The sequence below is a fragment of the Quercus lobata genome, chromosome 11, assembly GCF_001633185.2.
Source record: "Quercus lobata isolate SW786 chromosome 11, ValleyOak3.0 Primary Assembly, whole genome shotgun sequence".
Taxonomy (NCBI): domain Eukaryota; kingdom Viridiplantae; phylum Streptophyta; class Magnoliopsida; order Fagales; family Fagaceae; genus Quercus; species Quercus lobata.
The window spans coordinates 9,929,556-9,950,948 of NC_044914.1; the positions used below are offsets into that span (position 1 = coordinate 9,929,556).

Consider the following 21,393-nt stretch of genomic DNA (forward strand, 5'->3'; position numbering starts at 1 on the left):
ATTGTAAAGTGAGGTGGTAAAATAAAAAAAATAACTTAATGAGTTATTTATATTATTTTAATGAGATGTTTATATAGATGCCTATTTGGATACCTATCTAGAGTTATTACTATTATTATTATTCTTATTCTCTAGTTCCCTTTAACTTGAAATCTTGAGTTTGTCCTCTTATATGTGTGTGTGTGATGTTGGCAAATTAGCATGGCTTGCACATTAATATTCTTGTCATATTTTGACAGGAACATTTTGTTGTACACGATATTTTCAAAATTTTTGGTGTAAACCTACCCTTCTTTTATTTTTTTTAATATTAATTTATTAAGGTGATAAATTGTTATGAGTCCAAACATGATCACTTTTTCATTCATTAACGGCAACTTGTTAGGTAAAAAAGTATGCAAGAAAATGTTTATATAAAAATTCTAACTGGCTCATAATTGCCCAACCATGAAACTGAACATATACTTTCTAAAAAATAAAAATAAAAATAAACATATATTATTAGAAAATAATTATTTAATATTCTAAGAATAATGTTTACTTTATTTTAAAAAATGAATAATGATTACTTTTCTCACATATTAGTGGAATTACAAATAAGATAATATATGATAGAATTCACTGAATAATTGTTGCTTTCAAAATATTGAATAATTTTGTTGACATTTGGTTGAGAGAAAGTTCTTCGTAAAGAAATGGGTTCAAAAGTTTAGCAAGGTCTAACAGTCTAACAATGAGGTTTTTTGATAAACTCTAACAATGAGGTTTGAATTCCAAGTGGTCCAATTCATGTTACTTTGCATGACAATATGAGCCCATATTCTCCAATAAAAGGGCACCATGTCTTCACCAACTTTTATTTTTATTATCATCAATACTAGTACTACCAACTTTTATTTTAATACTCCTGTGTTTAGGTGTTTACCAAATCTTGATCAACGGAAAAGCATCACGTTCTCTACATATATATCTATCAATAAAGACATGATTGGATTCACTCAATTGGAGAATGTTTTCTCTGCTTCAACTTATTTTATGTAAATCAATAATAATTAATACGTATATTAATAGTAAGTATGATTAAAATATATGTGGTCTTAAATGTTTTTAATTGAAGGTGTGATTAAAATATAAGTAAGCCGTCATTTGAATTGTTAGTACACATATATAATAATGATAATATATGTGGATGACCCTTTAATCATATAATTTCAATGAAAAATAAGGCTTTCCTAAACGGTCTTCTTTTTTTATTCCTAGAGGAAGACCAGGACATTCTAGTAGATCATCATCCACATGTATTATTGGATCTTGTTGATGAGTAACTTAAATCCTAAAATGGTTTATTAACAATTGTTATAAGTTTCATCAAAAAAGAAAAAAGAAAAGACAATTACCATAAGAGCCTTATTAGCATGACCCATTAAAAAAAAACAAAATTTAGCTACAAAATTAGTTGCAGCTTAAGGCTGTAATCTTATTCAATATCTTTTTATTGGAGATAAATTTTGACAAATCTACTATTAGATTACATCTTCTTCTTATATCCTTTATACTTGCAAAATTTCTAAAAAAATAAAGGATCAATAGTTATGTGTGCGCGTCGGAAATGAGACTGTTGGACTTAACCTCATTTGGGCTCACAACTTATTTATAAGGTGGGTTTTAGGATTTCCTACTTTGGGTCGTTCTCGGCACAAACACTCAGAGTAATATCCTCTCTCCCTTCCTAAATGACTGTTTTTTTTCTCTTTTTTCTGAACCCCTATTTCTTCTCTATCTTCTCCTATTTATGGCTTTGAGTTAGTGGAGAGATTATGATTACTGTCATTATTAGTACAATTGAAGGTCCAATATTATCTGTTGTAAGTGGATGTTTAGGTGAGAGTGGAATGCAGCTATTATGGCTTTGGAACTTGGTTCCAACTCAGGTTAATATGCTTGATAGTGATGTTTCTTGAATTGCCGAGCATCCTATGGTTCGTCCGGACAAGGTTTCATTGATTGTTCCGGAAATTTATGCCGAGCATAGGTTAGGGGTCGAGGCTCAAAACTCGTAGTTCGTGAAGGTAGTTTCAAGCATAATTTAAAGTGATGGGGCCGTGCCATTGGGCCTGAACCCAGGGCCATTTGGGTCTTGGGACCTTGGTGCCGTACATTATGTTATCAAAAATTTGTTTAAATTGGAAGTTTTTGTAGTTTAAAATTATACATAAAATATAAGTTTATAGATTATATAAATAATAATATCCGATTGACACTAAATTTAACATGTATATTAAGAGCATAAATAACATGTTATTCAACGATTGGATTTTCAAAATGTGTAATAATATTTATTTTATTGAGTAAGATTGAAACCTTAGGCTACAACTAATTTTGTATCTAAACTTTCCCTTTAGAAAAAGTGATTGTACACTACTATTTTTACAACTTGCATAAAAACATCATTTAATGCAATATTAAATAGAACTTAACATCATTTAACCCATGTTACTTGTTAACAAAAGCAATCATATGCCAGATAAAGGATGAAGAAATATGGATGGAAATGGTTCCTCTTTCTCTCTGTCTTATCTCTCATAAAATCTCTCTAAAATTTCACTAATAATATAGTAAACTCTCAATGCTAGAGACATTCAATCCAATTTAGAGCATGTCCTTCAACTCCATCCAACACAATTGGGGGGGGGGGGGGGGGTGTCGTTCTCTTTGTTTGACCAGATACAAACAAATATCAACCAAGGATTCCTATATTAATTTGGCTTAAAGAAAAGTATTATCACTATATTAATAAAATATAATCTTCTTTGATTTTAATTATTAGGGAGAACAGTGAGAGAAAGGTCCCAGTAAATTCCATGGTTTGGCTTTTGGGCCCACAGAAGAATTGAATTGAGAACTGAGATAGCCAAAGATCATGCTTGCTTTCTTTTTCGTTTTTTTCTTTGAATTAAACTAAAGATCATGCTTGCTGGGAATATGGTTTTTATTGATTAACAGAACATGGTATTGTCATCACAAGATGGCAACTGCAACTCTTCCTCCTCCTCCTTCTCCTCCTCGGAACAAGAATCTTCTTCACTGCATAACTCCCATCTTCTTCTTCTCTTTCCTCCTCTTCACCATTTTCATCTTCAGCAAACGAGCTCTCGAGCCCTCGTTCTCCCTCTACACAGATCTCTTTTCTCAACCCCCTCCTCTCTCTTCTCCTTCTTCTTCACCAGCCAATTCCCACATGTCCTTAGCCTCTGCACCACCAACTCCTAAACCCATTTCTCAAAACAAGAGCTCTGCACCTAAGAACATCAATGGCGAGCTCTCTGTTGAAAATGGGAAAGACCCAGATGACAAAAACCAATCTTTTGGCGGAATGGATGGTAATGGAAGTGATTCATCCTTAGCCTCTGCACCAACTCACACACCCATTTCTCAAAACAACAACAGCTCTGCTCCAAAGAGCATCAATGGCGAGCTCTCTGTTGAAAATGGGGAAGACCCAGCTGACAAAAACCAATCTTTTGGCGAACTGGATGGTGATGGCAGTGATTCATCCTTGGAGGGAGAGAAAGCGTTAGAGTGTGACTTGTATATGGGTACTTGGGTGAAAGATGAAGGGTACCCAATTTACAAACAGGGTTCTTGTCCTTATGTTGATGAAGGTTATGATTGCCAAAACAATGGTAGGGGTGACTCCAACTATCTCAACTGGCGGTGGAAGCCTGAAAGCTGTGATCTTCCCAGGTATCTGTGCCACTTTCTTATTTCACTGTTGTTTGTGTTATGGTTCTGTTACAACCAGTTTTAACTTTTAACTCTATTGGTGGCAAATGTTTCTTGAACAATTACCATTTACACTTATTGATGTTAAAGATATGACAAAGCTGGTTACATTGGTCTTTCATTTTTTGGTGACATGCTTAAATTTTACATCAGAATTTCTAATTTTAGACAGACATATGGTTTAAAGACGATGCAAGTTGTAGTTTTTAGTCATATTATATTCATTAGGCCTTTGAGACAAATTTGATATTTGGTGTCATTGAATATCGCAATGCTTTATATGCTTCATAAAAATTTACATTGTATCAAAGGAAAATCATCTTGAGTTTGTGCACAAAAATTTCAAAATGCTTAAAATCTCGATAAAGATAATCTGGTTTTCTAGTGTGGCTTGGCTTGGCAAGTTTAGTGGCATGTTATTGATGCATAGGTTAAAGGGAATTTCCTTAGACTACTTGATGCTTGTATATGAACTGCAAAAGGATATCAATAATTTTGCATGTGTATTTAGATAATGTCTTTGCTGGAAAGGATATGAATCATTATAAAAAAAACATTTCCATGAAAAATTTCTCATCAATTTGACTTTTGCTTAGCATTAAAGTGACATAGTCAGGTAATTTATTTGTTTCCAATCAATAAAGTTTTTGTTCATTGTTTTTGGATGTTACTGGTGGGAAGGGGAAAAAACACATTTACTTTTGGAAGAAACCTATTTTTTCAATGTTCTATCAATTGATTGCTTCGCTGATTCTTGGGTCTTGAAGAATGTCTTGTAATTGTCACTTGGTTAACTGTTCCCATTTGATTTTTTTTCTTTTTTTTTTTGAGAAGACCATTTGGTTTTTGAGAAAAGCTAAGAGTGATTTATTCATATATTTTTACTCTTTGTTATAAATTTCTTGTCATGGTTTTGTCTTGTTGCTCATGCGATTCTTCATTAGTTGACATCTTCTTTATGTTGCTAGGAAAAATTCATGTAAACAACAAGAACAGTAATTTTGCATCAGTAGTTTTTTGAATATACTTTTTCTTACCTATCAAAAAAAAAAAAAAAACAAACCCCCCCCCCCCCACCCCCCCACCCAGTTAGTGTCCATAAATAGGAAGTGCAAATAAAATAATAACATACTCTTGCGCATTTCTGAAAATTGAAAACCAAAAACAGGTGAAGGTTTCTTTCAAAGGCAGCTGAGGGGTGAAAGCCTTTTCAACTGTCATACCATAGAGAGCTAGCTGTCTCATTAGGGAACTCTTATAGCTTACTTGTATTCACTTGAAATATAATGTGTTGTCCGCAAATGTCCCCATTAGTCTCTTTTATGACATGCTTACTATGGACCTATGTACAATGTTTCTCATAGCAGTCTGCACTGTCAAGGAAGTTTTCAGAAGATTTTTTCGGTTTTGCTTTTATTATATTTACTGTCAACTGAAGGGTAATGTAGCAGAAGGTTGCAAGACCTCGTCTTTAATTATGATTGTCATTGTCATTCTTGAATGGAATCATGGATGAATACTGATTGGGAAAGAGATAACTACCTAGAAGCAACTGAAGTGTAAAAATACTTATCATGCCTTGACAAATTTATTTCCAAATTTATCTACGTAGACATGGATTTCAAACATTTTCCATCAAAATAAGCTAACTGAAGCAGTTCTAGAAAGTGGAATTATTATAAAGCATTGAAATAAATGCTGCACAAACAAGAACCAAAGGGGTGACCATTTCTGGTGCAAATGGTTCTACCTATGGTTCCAATAAGCGATTGACTTTATTCTAATCCAAATGTTATATATCAGCATGTCAAGTCTGAAGATTCTTTTTGTCCATATGCAGCTGACATTGACTTTTTTATAACAAGCTCTGAGGTAAATAGAGAATTAGATCATATGAAAGAACTTATGCTCCATTTGACTGCTGCTGGAGAGAATAGAATTCTAACATCTTGTTGTTTTAGGATAAGTAATTTCTTTTCTTTCAGCCCGCAATTGTGCATTGTTAGAATATGATTTAGATTGGCATTATAAACTTAACTGCTGGTCTTAAGTGATGGGATGTGTACGAGCCTGATCTATTGTGTTGGTTATGCCAGGGGTTTGAGGGCTGTACGAGTATTGAGGGTATATCCAGCATTTGAGTACACTTTCGATGCCCCAAGCCCTTTATTGTAATTTCCCACTTGCTTGTAGCATGAGAAATAGGTGGTATATAAGCTATGTACCCTGTAACTTCTGTTGTAGCCTTCATAATAAAATTGTACCAACCCCATGGACATTACCTTGTTTTGGATGAACCATGTAAATCTGAGAGTTTGTGTGTGCATTGAGCTTTTTCGTCTAATTTCTGTTGTTCGCATCCATAGATCTTAGATTAGGTCTTCTGTAATCTGTTCCCTAACATTAAAATTCCAGCCTCTTCTTAATGAGGGGCATTTTTCATTCTGCTCTTGGAAGTGACACTGAAAATGATTTGACAGTATATGTTTACTGCAGTTTTTCATTGTTTCCCTGTTCTTGATAATTTGTCAGATTAATTAGAGGTACATATCTTTTCTGCATTCATTTTTCACTTGTAGGTTTAATGCAGCAGACTTCTTGATGAGGCTGAGAGGCAAAAGGCTGATGCTGGTTGGAGATTCCATGAACCGTAACCAATTTGAGTCAATCCTGTGTCTCCTCCGAGAAGGGCTGCCTAATAAGAGCAGAATGTATGAGGTCCATGGCCACAAAATATCGAAAGGAAGAGGTTACTTTGTCTTCAAATTTGAGGTAGCTAAAACCAATTGCATTCTCATATTGCTTCTTTATGAGTTAAAAAGGCATTTTGCATTTTTCATTATAGATGTGTTTCTTCTCAAGTATGTTCATATTTCTTAGCTTATTTTCTTAAAAATAATAATAATAAATAAAAAAAATTACCTATCCTCTCTCCCCCTTCGCTTCCAAAAAAAAGAAAAAAGAAAAGAAAAGCATATCTCTGTGCTTGTCTTTGTGCTTGTTTGTTTCTTTAGCTCTGCAACTGAGAGTGCTCTTAAAAGTGAGTGCAACTTTCTTAATCCTTGGATCAGGAACCACATAGAGATTTATGCAAACTGAGGGCATTAAAGTGTAAGCACATATTGAATGAAAACAACGAAAGGAACAACTCCCATAAATTAAAGCGCCATAAATAACATCCGCTGCCCTCTCCCCTTGGGGCCAAACTTATCAAAAAAAGAAAAAAAAATTTCAAGTGCCATAAATGGCCTCCTCTTACTATGTCTCCCTTCTCTCCTTGCTTCTGAAAGCAAGATCCATCATTTTCCAAAAAAAAGTTTTTCAAGTCCTAACTATTAGAGAGTAAGATGGGCCAGAGTCTTAAAGCCTTATTCAGAGCCATACCCAATATGATCATTTCATTAAAATCAGCTGTATTATCAGGATAATGTCCCTAAATTACTTATCTTCAATAGTAATTTGTACAAAATTTCAGCGATTTCAACTAATGAAACCTCCATTATATCTATATCTGTCCCAATGTAAATTGGAATAAATTGAAACTTCTCAGATCAATAAATGAAAAATTGCTAATGTAACCATTGGGGGAAAAGGTATTGAAGCTTATGGGTTATTAGAAGGAAACGGTTATAAGAAGATGTATGAAGGAAGAACCTTAGTTCGAATAGGGAAGGGAGAATGAACACCCATGTTTTGGACATCTCCTCCTCCTATATCTAAGTGATGGAGGGAGAGTTTTCCAAGTTAAAGCCATAGCTAGCATAGATTCCAGCATATCACCTATGTGTTGATCACCAAAGCTCTCTAAGCTCTAGTGCTGTTGAGAATGAAATCCATGCGTCATGCAACAGTGTAGAAATCAGAGATATGTTAGAGACAAAAGTTTGAGAGAGAGAGAGAGAGAGAGAGAGAGAGAGAGAGAGAGAAGGAGATATTGCAAGCCTTGTAGGGCTTTATTTGAAAGTTTATATTGTCTAAACTACACTCTACCACTTGTGGTATAGTTGAATTTGATTTTCCAACTTATAGTTTAGAAAAATGGCACTTTACTGACTTGAGATTCACTTTGTCAGCATCAATTAAGTTACAATGTTAAAGGATGCAACCAATAATCTTAAAAAACACAGGTTTATAAAGTATAAATTTTCTAAATCACAGGTTGGTGGACTGTTGCCTTTTCCCGAAGCACGTTATCTGCCCATGCAAGTTTTGATAGCAGATTTTGACAATACTGACAGGGTGGACATTAATAAGTGAGTAAAGTGTCATTTTTTAAAACCATAGGTTGGTAAACTTTACTCACCCATAGAACAAGTGGGCTAAGTGTAAATTATATTATTGCTCACTTTTTCGTTTTCTATAAGTAAAAATGCTCAGCTTTTCTGTGTCTTTTTAACCAAATTTCAATGTGGTCTGATGCAACGGTTGAAGAGAGAGTTCATGCATCAATCAATTAGAGCGCGCTCTTAATAGTTTTACTCTTGTTCTACAGGATCTTCTACCACATATTAATTGACTTATTTCCAGGAAATGCAACATTTACCAGATTAGTTGACCTGGTTTTATTAGTATTTGAGCTTTTTATCTTAGCTAGAATTAAATTTATATTTACAACCAAGTGTTACTTTCAAAGGAATCAATATTGCTTAATGGTCATTGTTTAGTCAAGTTAGATGCATGGACTATTGTTGATTAACTGCCACCATTGGGTAATTTACTAGTTTATCAAAATACTCTGACAGGACTACAACTGTACAGTGGAATTTGTGAGGTCGCATTTCCTTGTGAAGGAAGGTGTTCGTATTAATGGGCAAGGGAACACAAATCCAACTCTCTCAATAGATCAAATTGACAAGACAGCTAAACGTTGGAAGTGTGCTGACATTCTTGTATTTAATACTGGCCATTGGTGGACCCATGGAAAGACTGCTCGAGGGTATGTCTGCAATCTTAACTGACATATTTTGCAATTTATATTTTTTGAAATATGTATATTGACATTTGCTCTCTTAGTTCATTCAATTTTGAACCACTTCAAATCTTTTGGAATTTGCAAAAGTGTATTTCGGATATAAGATGTGCTTTTGTCATTGATTTCTGGTAAAAGGGCATCTGTGGCACATGCTATAATTTATTATTACAATATTTTGTTACATATGATCTGCACATAGAAAATGGTTTCCTCTTGTTTTTAACATGATTTTTTGAACCATTTTGACTCCTTTTTAGATGTTGTATAGTATATCTGAGAAATGAGGGGTAAAAAAAAAGCCTTACTTTTGAGCTTGTAGCATAAAAATATAATTTGTTTAGTTTCAATTGTATACTTCAAAATATAGAAAGGGTTGTATATGAAAACCTTATGTAATTTATTACAGAAGTCCTTAAGCCATTGAGACATTTAATCACATATTCGTACAAATTCCAATTGAGTAGTATAGACTCGTTTCTTCCTCTAGTATGTTTTTCATGAAAACGAAAGGAAATTTGTTTGGTTGATGCAGGAAAAATTACTATAAAGAAGGTGATTATATCTATCCAAAGTTTGATTCAGTTGAGGCCTATAGAAGGGCTTTGAAGACCTGGGCAAATTGGATTGACAAAAATGTGAATCCAAAGAAGCAGTTGGTCTTCTATCGTGGATACTCTTCGGCTCATTTCAGGTACATTTTTCTTATTTACTTTCTTCCAACTGGGTTTTTCTGTTGTCTTCGGAATTCCTACAATAAATAAATAAATGAAGAATGAGGCACTCATGAGACCTTGAACCGGAACTGAGGAACAGGAAAAAAATCAACTTGACTTTAGGAAATAGGAATACCAATTTATTGTGGCCGTTGCTCCATCCAGGGCCACTGATTAATTCCATCAGAATAGTTGTGGTAACTAGGCAAATTGGACATGCCATGATGCACGTCTTGGCGTTTTCAATAGAGACATCTTGAGGTGGTGATTGGATAATACATTAGTTTTTAGCGAAAAAGGTAATCATTAGTTAAAAAATTCTTCATGTACAGAGGAGGTGACTGGGATTCAGGTGGCTCATGTAATGGGGAGACTGAACCAGTCTTGAGTGGGGCCATTCTCAATAACTATCCTTTGAAAATGAAGATAGTGGAGGAGGTGGTAAAGGAGATGAAAGTTCCAGTGAGACTATTAAATGTGACAAGGTTGACCAATTTTCGCAAGGATGGCCACCCGTCAGTCTATGGCAAGAAGGTTATTGCTGGGCAGAAAGTTTCCACAAGGAGGCAAGATTGCAGCCATTGGTGTCTTCCAGGGGTCCCTGATGCATGGAATGAGCTTATTTATGCCACTCTTGTTTTCCAACAGATAGGTTCCAAGACTAAAATCCAATGATTACTTTTCCCTTTTATTTTTTATTTTTATTTTTATATAGCTAGAAAAGCTTATTGTAACTTATTGTACACCAGCCAAAAAGTAAGTAAAGAATCATGCATTACTTTTCTTCATAATATATTAATATTCTTTTATTTTTTCAAATAATCTTTTGACTTAGAATTTGTTTTGCGTGATTAGCTAGATATTTTCTGAAGAACTGTTGGGCATTAAAAAAAACTATTTCGCTAATAATAATTGTGGGGCCCAACAATTCGTGGACCAGGCCCATTCACCCTTAGAGAGTCCGAGGGCCCAATCCGAGGAGAATTGTAGCCCAAGCTCCATGACGCAGAGCACAGACCAATTTTGGGAGGCAGCCGAGGACAGTCTAGTCCTCGGCAGGCCCATAATCCCCCCAGAATAAAGGGACAAATTCGGGAGGAAATCCAAAATACCTTGGGGCGATTACCCTAAATACCCTTCTGGATAAGGCCCAATGCCTGACAGAACCGTACTCTGCAGCTTTATCAAGTCATCCCCAACAATTCCGGGATTAGACTGATGGGACCAATGTCAGTATTTGTAAAGACTGACCCTACACGTGGACGAAGGACATCGAACGCATGCTAGTATAAAAGGAGAAGTAAGTGAATCTAGTGTGGGGAGGAGGAAAAGAGAAAGACTTCATGAATAAGATCGCCGGAACGATCCATGCAGAGAATAGAGAAGGTCCTCCGTTGGACAGCCGGAAAGGACCACAAGGGTCCTCGGATCAAGTCCGAGGAGCCCATTCTCAGAAGTGGCAGCACGGCGGGGCTTTAAACGTTTAGGCCCAGTCCACTTTCCACAGGGACCTCTCTGAAATCCAGACCGGACCATCGTCCCGTGACCAAGCCCAAGCTTTTCAAGCCCACTCTCTACAAATTGTATTGTGAGGGATCTCTCCCGCGTGAACCCAAAAATGTCACTGGGCCGCGCAGGAATCGTGTCCTTACAATAATAATATCACAATAAAATAATTAGTGAAAAAAATAATAATTATAGTTTACTTAATGGAAGTACCATATGTAGAATCAAGATGATATTATCGATGGTGGGAGATTAAAATAATTTCAAATAGATAGTCAATTTTTTTTAATAATTTCTTTTAAAAAAATGTTCAATACAAAGTTTAGTCAAAATAATATTTTAATCTTTTGGGAACTTTGTTAAAAAAAGGATTTTACAAGTAGAAAAATATAATAATGATTTTAGTATATTTATAGTTTTGTATTATGTATAATGTATTGTATTACAACACCACCACCACCACTAACATCATCAAAGTCTTAGTTTCAAAATTTTGGGGTCGGCTATAGATCCTTAATAGATTAAATATGGTTGGTTACATGTATAATGTATTGTATTATGTATAATATTTACATTCAATCATGTGATGAAAAGCACACAAAAAAAAAATGTAAAATATAACTATTTTGTATTTAATTAACTTATTTGTTATTAGTTTATTTGTTTAAAGGGGAGACAAAATTGATTTTAAGCAAATAATTCGGCTTATTTGGAAAAAGTTTGATTATTTGCATACAAATAAGCCAACTTATTTGTGTAAGGTCACTTTTTATCTTACATTTAAGCAAATAAGTTAGTCAAATGCACATTATTCAATGATTTTTATATTATGTCAATGATTGATACTTTTTTGAATATTTATTCTTTTACTAAACTTAGGTATCACTTTTTATCTTACATTTAAGCAAATAAGTTAGTCAAATGCACATTATTAAATGATTTTTATATTATGTCAATGATTGATACTGTTTTGAATATTTATTCTTTTACTAAACTTAGGTGTGTATGGGTTAAAGATATTTCTAAATTCCAACCCAACCATTGGTATTTCTAAAGTCCAACCCAATCCAACAGGAAGGGATAGGGATTGGGTTGAATTTGGTCATTGGGTGAGGCCATTTATTAGACTTAATTTTTATATATATATATATATATATATATATTTATATAAAAGGTTTTCACTTTTCATTCAAAAACTTTTTAGTATTCTACAAATTATTATAAATTACACAATTGAGTTTAATATTCCAACTTCATTAAAATAAAGTTTTGACATACCAGAATAAATCAAGCTAATAAATTTAAATTAAGTCCCATAATCCAAAATGAATCAAACTACTAATGAATCTATAATATATGCATTTGTTAATTATTAATGGCATAGATTGGGTCGGATTAGTCGAATTGAAAAATTTGTCAAGTCAAACCCAAATCGAGTCCAACTTATAATAATACTAATGACAGTTCCTAACTCAACCCATCAACTCACAAAAAATAACACAAGGCATCAGGTTGGACTATGTTAGATCGGTTTTAACAAGTTGGTAGGTTAAATACATATCCTTATACTAACGTAGTTTTTGGATTTTGTTATCTGGTAGAGTCAGGTAGACTAATCTTTTGACCTTGTCTTAAGTCTCAACATATTTGCTCCCTCTTTTTTAAAAGAAAAACTTTTTTCACCCACAAGTGTGAAAGGGAAATCAAAATCCAAAATTCTCCTCTTTAGAAAATTTGGGTGATGGAATTGAGCTCGAAAGCTCTTGACCTTCAACTCTATCCGTACCTCAAAAGATGATAAAATAATGCCTTTGCTTCGTCTATAAGATATTAAAACTTTCGCTTGAACCATTAAACACGGGTCCACCAGATAATCATGAGTGAAGAATTTATCTGGAACCGTTTAGTCAAACTCTTCAAAAAAAAAATTAATTAATCAATTAACACTGGTTTAGTCAAACTGACTTTTGAGTCATTGATAGGTATTTGTGCTTGTGGAAAGGTCCAAAAGTTAATTAAAAAAAACGATTATTATTGTTATTAATTCCTTTCAAAAAAAAAATTATTGTTATTAATTGACTTGGTTTTGTTGCTATACGAGAATCCTGCAATTGCTGTAATTGTCCTATTGTTTCTATTTTAGGTGCAAGCTAAAATAGAATCAAAATAATAAAAGTATGAAATGAATATCAGGAGTTAATCATCACATCACATTTCCCACTCATTTTATATTATGGGTATGGTTAATGGGTGCTTTTATGGTATTTATTAATGGATAATTTTAAAAAAGTTTTAATACTAATTTAATGAAAAATATATACAAAAATTGTCCAAAAATTAGTTGTTTGTTTTTTTTTTTTTTCCTATAAAAGTTTCTAAAAATAATTGCTAAATTAAACTAATACCCTTAGATTATCTATCCCTAGCAAAGAGTCTTTTGTTAACTTTTTCCTTATCTTATCTATCCATCATAAAGAAATGAGTGAAAGATTCAAACTTGATATAGGAGAGTTTAAAAATTGCAAAATGAATAGCCAAGAGTCTTATAACTCAATGTCATAGTTAGGTATTTTTAATAGAAATGTCTAGGGTTTGAATCCCCTTCGTCCATGTGTACCTATTGCTTTGAAGCTCATAGAAAATTTAAGCCTAACTGTACCCTTTCATATAATATAAACCCGTACACCTCAAAAAAAAAAAAAAATTATACAAAATAACAAATCAAAAAGGAGAAAAAAGACAACAAAAGAAAATAAGGGAAGGAAGAAGCTTCCTTCCACCACTAGGGTGGAAGGTTGTCCTCTCTTCTTTCTTGGTTGGAGCCTTGAAGCCTCCACTATGGAAAAGATTATGGATAGAAAAATACAAAAAGTTTCACAATTTAGACCGTTCCCTTGTGTAATGATTACCGAGGCAATCATTTCTCTCTCTCACTCACTCACACACACACACACACACACACACACATATATATATATATTTGTTTGGGTAAGTATATGTGCCATCGGATTTGGAAGAAAGCTTTGAAAAACTATCATTTTTAAACAGCAAAATATTGACTTTAACTGTTCACTCATAAATGGTCAAATAAGATGTTGAAACTTGAAACTGCATCCATAACACCTTATCCTTATTTCTAGAGGGGGGGTGGGGGATATTTTATTCATTAAAACTCTATTTACTATGAGTCTTATTAAGGCATGTTTAAATGTTTAACTAGGAGTTATAATTTACATTTTTTGAAAGAAAAAACATTATACCACACAAAAAAATATATATATTGAATTGACTTTAACCTTCAAATTAATGAACACTCATTAATAAAATCGTTTAATATTTAAAGCAAAAGATAGAAAGTTTAATGATATTCATTATGGTCGCTGTTATGATACCTACCACACTAATTATGCATAGACTTTGCATAATGCTTTGGAGTTTGGAGGCTACATTAAGCAATCAATCCTTTTAGGACGGTTGAATTAATGCTCGAGTCAAATTTCACAATTTTTTTGTAAAGAGACATCTGTGAGTCAAACCTATGGTGCATATGTTAATTTTGTTTTTACTTTATGTCTTTCTCTAAGGGTGCTTGGGGTTATTGCCTTCCATAAATTTGAATGATCACCGTCTCTATAACTGAAAATCTCTAACGGAGTACTTTGATTATTTAACAAATGTATTCAAAGATAAATAATATTAATAGTGGGCTTAGATGAAAACCAATAAGAGGTTGATCACATCAATATATTGTAAAAATGTTGTAAAATAGTTTGTGACTATAGTATTACTCTTAATAAAATCATTTAGTATTTAAAGCAGAAGATAGAAAGTTTAACGATATTCATTATGGTCGCCGTTATGATACCTACCACACTAATTACGTGTAGACTTTGCATAATGCTTTGGAGTTTGGAGGCTACATTAAGCAATCAATCCTTTCTAGGACAGTTGAATTAATGCTCAAGTCAAATTTCACAATTTTTTTGTAAAGAGACATCTGTGAGTCAAACCTATATGGTGCATATATTAATTTTGTTTTTACTATATGTCTTTCTCTAAGGGTGCTTGGGGTTATTGCCTCTATAACTGAAAATCTCTAACGGAGTACTTTGATTATTTAACAAATGTATTCAAAGATTTGAGTAAATTATATTTCTATTTTTTCATTATAAGACCATTAATTAGTAATATTTCTCTAAATTTTAAATTTGAGTAACCATTCTTTTGAAATTATAGAATTAGTTGCAATTTTTTTCACCATTGGGATGTGAAAAGTTCCAAGTCTACCAATACAAGATATTGTAAACCTTAACTAGTATAATGTCCTATTTCGAATTAGGGGTGTGCATGATGTATCCAACCCATCAATCCAACAAAACTGACCTAACTCTGACTTTGAAGCACCCTTAATTAATAATTTGTTTAAATTTCTTTAGCATCCATCATGTTTAACCTTAAATTAAATGTACTTGCCACGCAGCCATGGACAAAATAAAGGAAAAATAATTATAAAAATAGAAAATAAAAAGAAAGATTCTCATTTGTTTGTAAATTCACATTTTGTTTTGAGAATATGCAAGCGAAGAGTTCTTATTTCCTATATTATTTATCTTATTGTTTCTTTTTATTTTTCTATATGATCATTAGATAATTTTTCATCATAAATTGACACTATTTATCATCACAGATCGATTTCATAACTCGGGCCTTGATAATAAAAAAAAAAGGCAGAAATTGAAAATTCCTTAATTAATTTTAATATTTTATTCTCTGAGTATGCTTTTGTACCGAGTTGTCCTTTTGAAATTAGATAAGGGTCATACAAGGTCGTCCCTTCAAAACTTCCTTTGCTCAGAACCAAGACTATCATGAGTCAATTTAACAAATTCTGACTGTGGAGGTAATGCAGTTAGACAATTCACTCTTATTCTTTTGAACCTTATTGTGAATTGTTCAACAATTTTCTCTGGCCTTAGTTTCAATTTGCCTTATTTTCTAGAGAACTTGGAGAAATCTAGGACCTTAAATCCTTTAGAAAGCTTGACTTCCCTACCCATTTAGGGTATGACACTGTTCTTAATTCCTCAAGGATTAGGAAACCATTCAAGACCAACTAATTGATTTGATTAAGCGAACACATGGTCAAGGGATAAGGAGAAGCACTGTTCTTCATTCCTCGATTATTGTTGCAGCTGTTACCCATGTTAATTTTTGGTTATTTGTAATTGTTTGGTTAACAAATACTTGGTTACCACGTAACATATGCATATATTTTATGTATGCTAGATTGACTCTTTGATTGTTGGACACGTGTTATGTCTTTTTTTTACCACATGTCACTTAGCAATAAAATTACCTATAAAAAAATTCGGAAAATCGTATTACAAGCTTGTTTTTGCATATTTTATACATGGTACTTTTTAAAATTGTGTTTTAAAACACAATTTCAATTAAAACTATAAAATTATGTTTTAAAAACACTATTTCAGTCTATGTGACAGCGTGCATATGGTGAGTGTGAAATAGCGAGCATATGTGGCTATTATTAGTCAAAATAATTAGTTGTTATGCTATATAGATTAGATAATTGTGGTGGTCACTCACATCATTTTTGTTGAAATAAAGATATTAAGATAGCAAAATAGCCTTGACTAGTAAGAGATGAATTTTTAAGAGTGGGTACTAATTGGATCAATATGTATCTTTCATCGTTGAAGAAGAAATATTGGATTGAATTCAGCCTAAAACCAAGGAAGGGAAGATTTAAGGGAACTAGGGAAGGGAGAGGGCCACCTCCTCTTGTTACATGACACAGCTTATTTAATTGATCTCAAATGGACTGAAGAAAAGACATTAAAAAAAAAAAATGGTTAAAATGTCCTGGTCATATGCAATTAGGGTAAATTTTATTTTTGAAGTAACAAATTTGGATAATTTGAGAGCAATACAAATGATTGGTTAGGCTCAAAGTGAAGGAGCTAATATTATATGCATCAAGTGGAAGCCAAGAACAATCACTGAGAATCATATCACAAAATTATGGAGAAAGATACGGGCCATATGGCTGGTGATTTCTTAAGAAATATGTTACTATAATTTGTTATGAAAAAAGATGACTGCACGGCCAAATTACAAGTAAATGGCTTGTGTAACCTAACCTTAAGTAAATTATATATATACACACACATTCTTTAAAAATCTTCCGTCTGGGGACGTCTGGGGACTTCTTTAGTTCTTAACTTATACTTTTCGGTGCTCTCTGGCTTTCGGGCTTGTAGAAGCAGGTGAGTGTCTCACATCCTATTGCGAGAGTTAGTCTGACCTTCCTTAGGTAAGGTCACTGGTAGTGCGGGTGGTGTGAGGTGGATGTTCGTGTCTCTCTGCCTAACTCTAAAGGGCTGTTGTATTGGAGTCTCATGGCGGAGGAACTAGAAGTGTTGTGGAAGAAGCTATCGTTTACGGAGGAAGAGGCTGATGATGTCGAGCTTGGGAGTGGCAGTACAAAGGTGGCAATAGAAAGAGGGAGATTTTGTGCCGTCTTGAAGGTGCTCACAAACAAAAGCGTCAGCCTAGACGCCCTGAGGAAGAACTTGAGGATGATGTGGAAACTAAAAAAGGAAATGAAACTGTCTGAAATAGAGGAGGATCTGTTCTTGGTGGAATTTGGAGATGAGAAAGACAAAAGGAAAGTTATCGATATGAGTCCGTGGAGTTATGAGAAACAGTTAGTAATAATACAAGAGTTTGAGGCTGAACTTACCCCAAAGGAGATAGAGTTGAAATGGTCACCCTTTTGGGTCCAAATGTTCAACTTGCCTTTGAAGTGTAGGACAAGGGAGACGGGGATGGTAATAGGCTCAAAACTTGGGGAGGTCTTGGAAGTGGATGTCCCTGATTTAGGAGTCCATTGGGGAAAATGCTTGAGGGTGAGAATTCGAATAGATGTGACAAAACGTCTATTGAGGGGTAAACGGTTTTCCATAGAAGGTGGGGAGAGTCGGTGGGTCAACTTCAAATACAAACAGCTTCCAAACATTTGTTACAACTGTGGTTTGCTTAGTCATAGTCTAAAGGATTGCCAGGATAGTTCAGCTAGTGTTATATAGAAGAAGGGGGAGCTTCAATATGGGGCTTGGCTGAGAGGAGAGCCAATAAGGAGAGGCAATAGGGATTTTCTCAGTTCGGGCATGGAAGGAGGCGTAGCAGGAAGGGGTGATACCGGAGTTAGGTCGGAAAAGGAGAGAACACAACCTGCTGAAACTGATGCGGTTGGTGAGGTTGGTAACACTCAATTGCCTAGGCTTGAAGCTAGGGGTGATGATAGCCTTACATGGGATGAAACAAAAGTGGCTTCCTCAATGCATCTGACAGAAAATTTACATGAAGAAGGCAAAGTCAATCTGAAGGAAGGTAAAGCAAAAGATTTGATAGCACAAACTAGTGAAAAGGCTACTGATGTGAAAGCAGCACAACCCGAGGCCTCTGATGAAATGCAGTGGGAGAAAATCACACGGCAAGTGGAAGATCCCACTTTTAAATTTGAAAATAAGTCGGTGCAAAGTTTGAAGATGCACGCAACAAACACGGACTCAGCTGATGTGTCACAGGGCCCAGTTGCGATGGTGTATGATGGCAAAGTGGGTTGGACCACGGAAGCTTTAGGCCCACATAGCAAACATTGGAAACGTTTGGCTAGGGAATCAAAGGGCAAAAGTGAAAGTGAAGAGTCTGGCCCAGAAAGAAAAAAAAAGAAATGGACCAACTCCTTTACAAGAGTTGGATCCAAATGCAATTGATCAGAAAAAAAGAAAAGGGACGAACCAAAGGAAGATCAAACTAGAGAATGAAAAAGAGATGGCTGGTGGAGAGGCGGAGGCTGCGCTGCAGCCCCGCCGAGCCCAATGAATGTGATAGCTTGGAACTGCCGAGGTATGGGGTCCACCTTGGCAGTTCGTACTCTCATCGACGAGGTGAGAACTCGTGAACCCCTGCTGGTCTTTCTTGTTGAAACCAAGGCCAGGGTAAGCAGAATAAGAGGGATTCAAGCAAAGCTGAACTACACGCAGGGCATCGTTGTTCCTAGTGATGGCAGGAGTAGCGGCCTTGCTCTGTTGTGGAAGGAGGGTGCGGATGTGAGTTTTAAAAGTTGCTCAAATGCTCACATAGATGTGGTAGTTCGAGAGAGTCCATCATCACCTCCGTGGAGAGCCACATGTTTTTACGATCAACCGGAAGCAGAGAAGAGGTATATATCGTGGCAGTTATTGGAAGCTTTACGAGATCAGTGTGAAATGCCATGGATTGTCTTCGGCGATTTTAATGAGATTGTATACTCTCATGAAAAATCGGGGGGCTTGGCTAGAGATGGTAAACAGATGGCAAATTTCAGGGACTGCTTAGACAGGTGTGGTTTAGTGGACTTGGGCTTTGTGGGCCAGCGCTTCACTTGGTGTAACGGGCGGCATGGAGATCAGAGAACCAAACTCAGGCTTGACAGAATGGTAGCAAATGAAGATTGGTTGAGGTTACATCCGGAAGCAAGTGTGCACCATTTCTCAATGTCCATTTTAGACCATTGCATGTTGGTTCTAGCCCTGAAACGAAGCCAGCCAAGAAAATCAATGAAAAAAAGGTTCATGTTCGAGGCTATGTGGATGAGAGAGGAAGGATGTAGGGAAATTATAGAATCAGTTTGGGACCCTCTTAGCTGTGATGTGGGACGTTCAATCACGGATAAATTGAGGCAATGTCAAGATCATTTGCAGAGATGGAATTGGAGAGTCTTTGGGCATGTGAACAAGGTTCTGAGGCAGAAACAGTCAAAACTTCAACAACTTGAAGCCACGGAACACAGGAATGAGAAGTCGGAGGAGATTAGGAAGATAAGGGTAGAAATAAATGAGTCATTGCTTAGAGAGGAGATGATGTGGAACCAAAGGTCTAGAGCTCTATGGATCAAGTGGGGAGACCGAAACACAAAGTTTTTTCACACCACAGCTAGTCAAAGACGAAGACAGAACAGGATAGTGGGGCTGCTTGATTCTGATGGGGTGTGGCAGGAGGATCAGGGGAGGATTGAGGACATAATGCTGGAGTATTTTGCTGCCATTTTCAAATCAGATTTCCCAACTTCCTTTGAAGCCAGTTTGAGTGCAATCAATACCCGTGTCACTCCTGAAATGAATGATGAGCTGTTAGCAGAGTTCAAGGCGGATGAGGTGACGCGAGCAATCAATCAAATGCATCCTACAAAGTCTCCAGGTCCAGACGGTATGTCCCCGATCTTCTATCAAAAATATTGGGATTTGGTTGGTTTTGATGTTATAAATTGTGTCCTAAATATTCTAAATGTTGGTATGCTGCCTAGTGGTCTTAATGAAACTTACATTTGTCTCATCCCAAAAGTCAAAAATCCCCAAAGAATCACTGAATTTAGACCGATTAGTCTTTGCAATGTTCTCTACAAAATTATTGCGAAGGTTCTAGCTAATCGGTTGAAAAAAGTCCCAGCTGTTGTGATTGATGAATCCCAAAGTGCTTTTGTCCCGGGGAGACTTATTACTGATAACGTCCTAGTGGCGTTTGAAACAATGCATTGTATAGACCAAAGAAAGAAAGGAAATGAGGCTCTTATGGCTATAAAGCTCGATATGAGCAAAGCCTACGATAGGATAGAATGGGTCTATTTGGAAGCTATAATGAGAAGGTTGGGGTTCCATGATAGGTGGGTGTCTCTTATGATGATGTGTGTGACCTCGGTGTCTTATTCGGTTTTGCTTAATGGTAAGCCCAAAGGTAGAATCATTCCATCAAGAGGGCTTAGACAAGGTGACCCAATATCACCATATCTCTTCCTTCTTTGTGCGGAGGGGTTGACGGCAATGTTGAAAAAGGAAGAGTCTAATGGCTATATAATAGCGGTAGCGGTGTGTAGGGGTGCTCCAAGAATTTCCCATCTTCTATTCGCGGATGATAGTATTGTTTTTTGTAGGGCCTCCTTTGAAGAAGCAAGACGGGTTATGAAGGTGCTTGAAGACTATGAGGGTGATTCGGGGCAAAGGCTTAATAAGGAGAAAACTTCCCTATTCTTTAGCAAGAATACTAGTAGAGAAGTCCAAGACCAAGTGAAGTCTTTGTTTGGAGCCCAAATTATAAGGCATCATGAGAGGTACCTTGGTCTACCACCACTTGTGGGTAGAGGGAAAAGAAAGGCTTTTAACCATATTAAAGATATGGTGGGTAGAAAAATTGCGGGTTGGAAAGGAAAGCTTCTTTCCAATGCGGGGAGGGAGATTCTTATTAAAGCAGTGGCCTAAGCCACTCCTACCTACACTATGAGTTGTCTCAAGCGTCCGGTGACCTTATGCAAAGAGTTAAATTCCATGGTTTGCAAATTTTGGTGGGGGCAGAAGGATAAAG

At 35.3% G+C, this 21,393-nt stretch overlaps 2 protein-coding genes across 2 annotated transcripts; both read left to right on the top strand.

Moving 5' to 3' along the window:
* Positions 1 to 2,856: 2,856 nt before the first annotated feature.
* LOC115969522 (protein trichome birefringence-like 5) lies at positions 2,857 to 10,236 on the top strand. The gene is made up of 5 exons (XM_031089190.1): positions 2,857 to 3,744; positions 6,363 to 6,555; positions 8,526 to 8,719; positions 9,288 to 9,446; positions 9,801 to 10,236. The coding sequence occupies exons 1-5, from the start codon at positions 3,026 to 3,028 to the stop codon at positions 10,141 to 10,143; spliced, it is 1,608 nt and encodes a 535-aa protein (XP_030945050.1). The 5' UTR covers positions 2,857 to 3,025; the 3' UTR covers positions 10,144 to 10,236.
* Positions 10,237 to 17,390: 7,154 nt separating this feature from the next.
* Positions 17,391 to 18,080, top strand: LOC115966367 (uncharacterized protein At4g02000-like). Its single transcript, XM_031085611.1, has one exon. The coding sequence runs from the start codon at positions 17,391 to 17,393 to the stop codon at positions 18,078 to 18,080; it is 690 nt and encodes a 229-aa protein (XP_030941471.1).
* Positions 18,081 to 21,393: the final 3,313 nt, after the last annotated feature.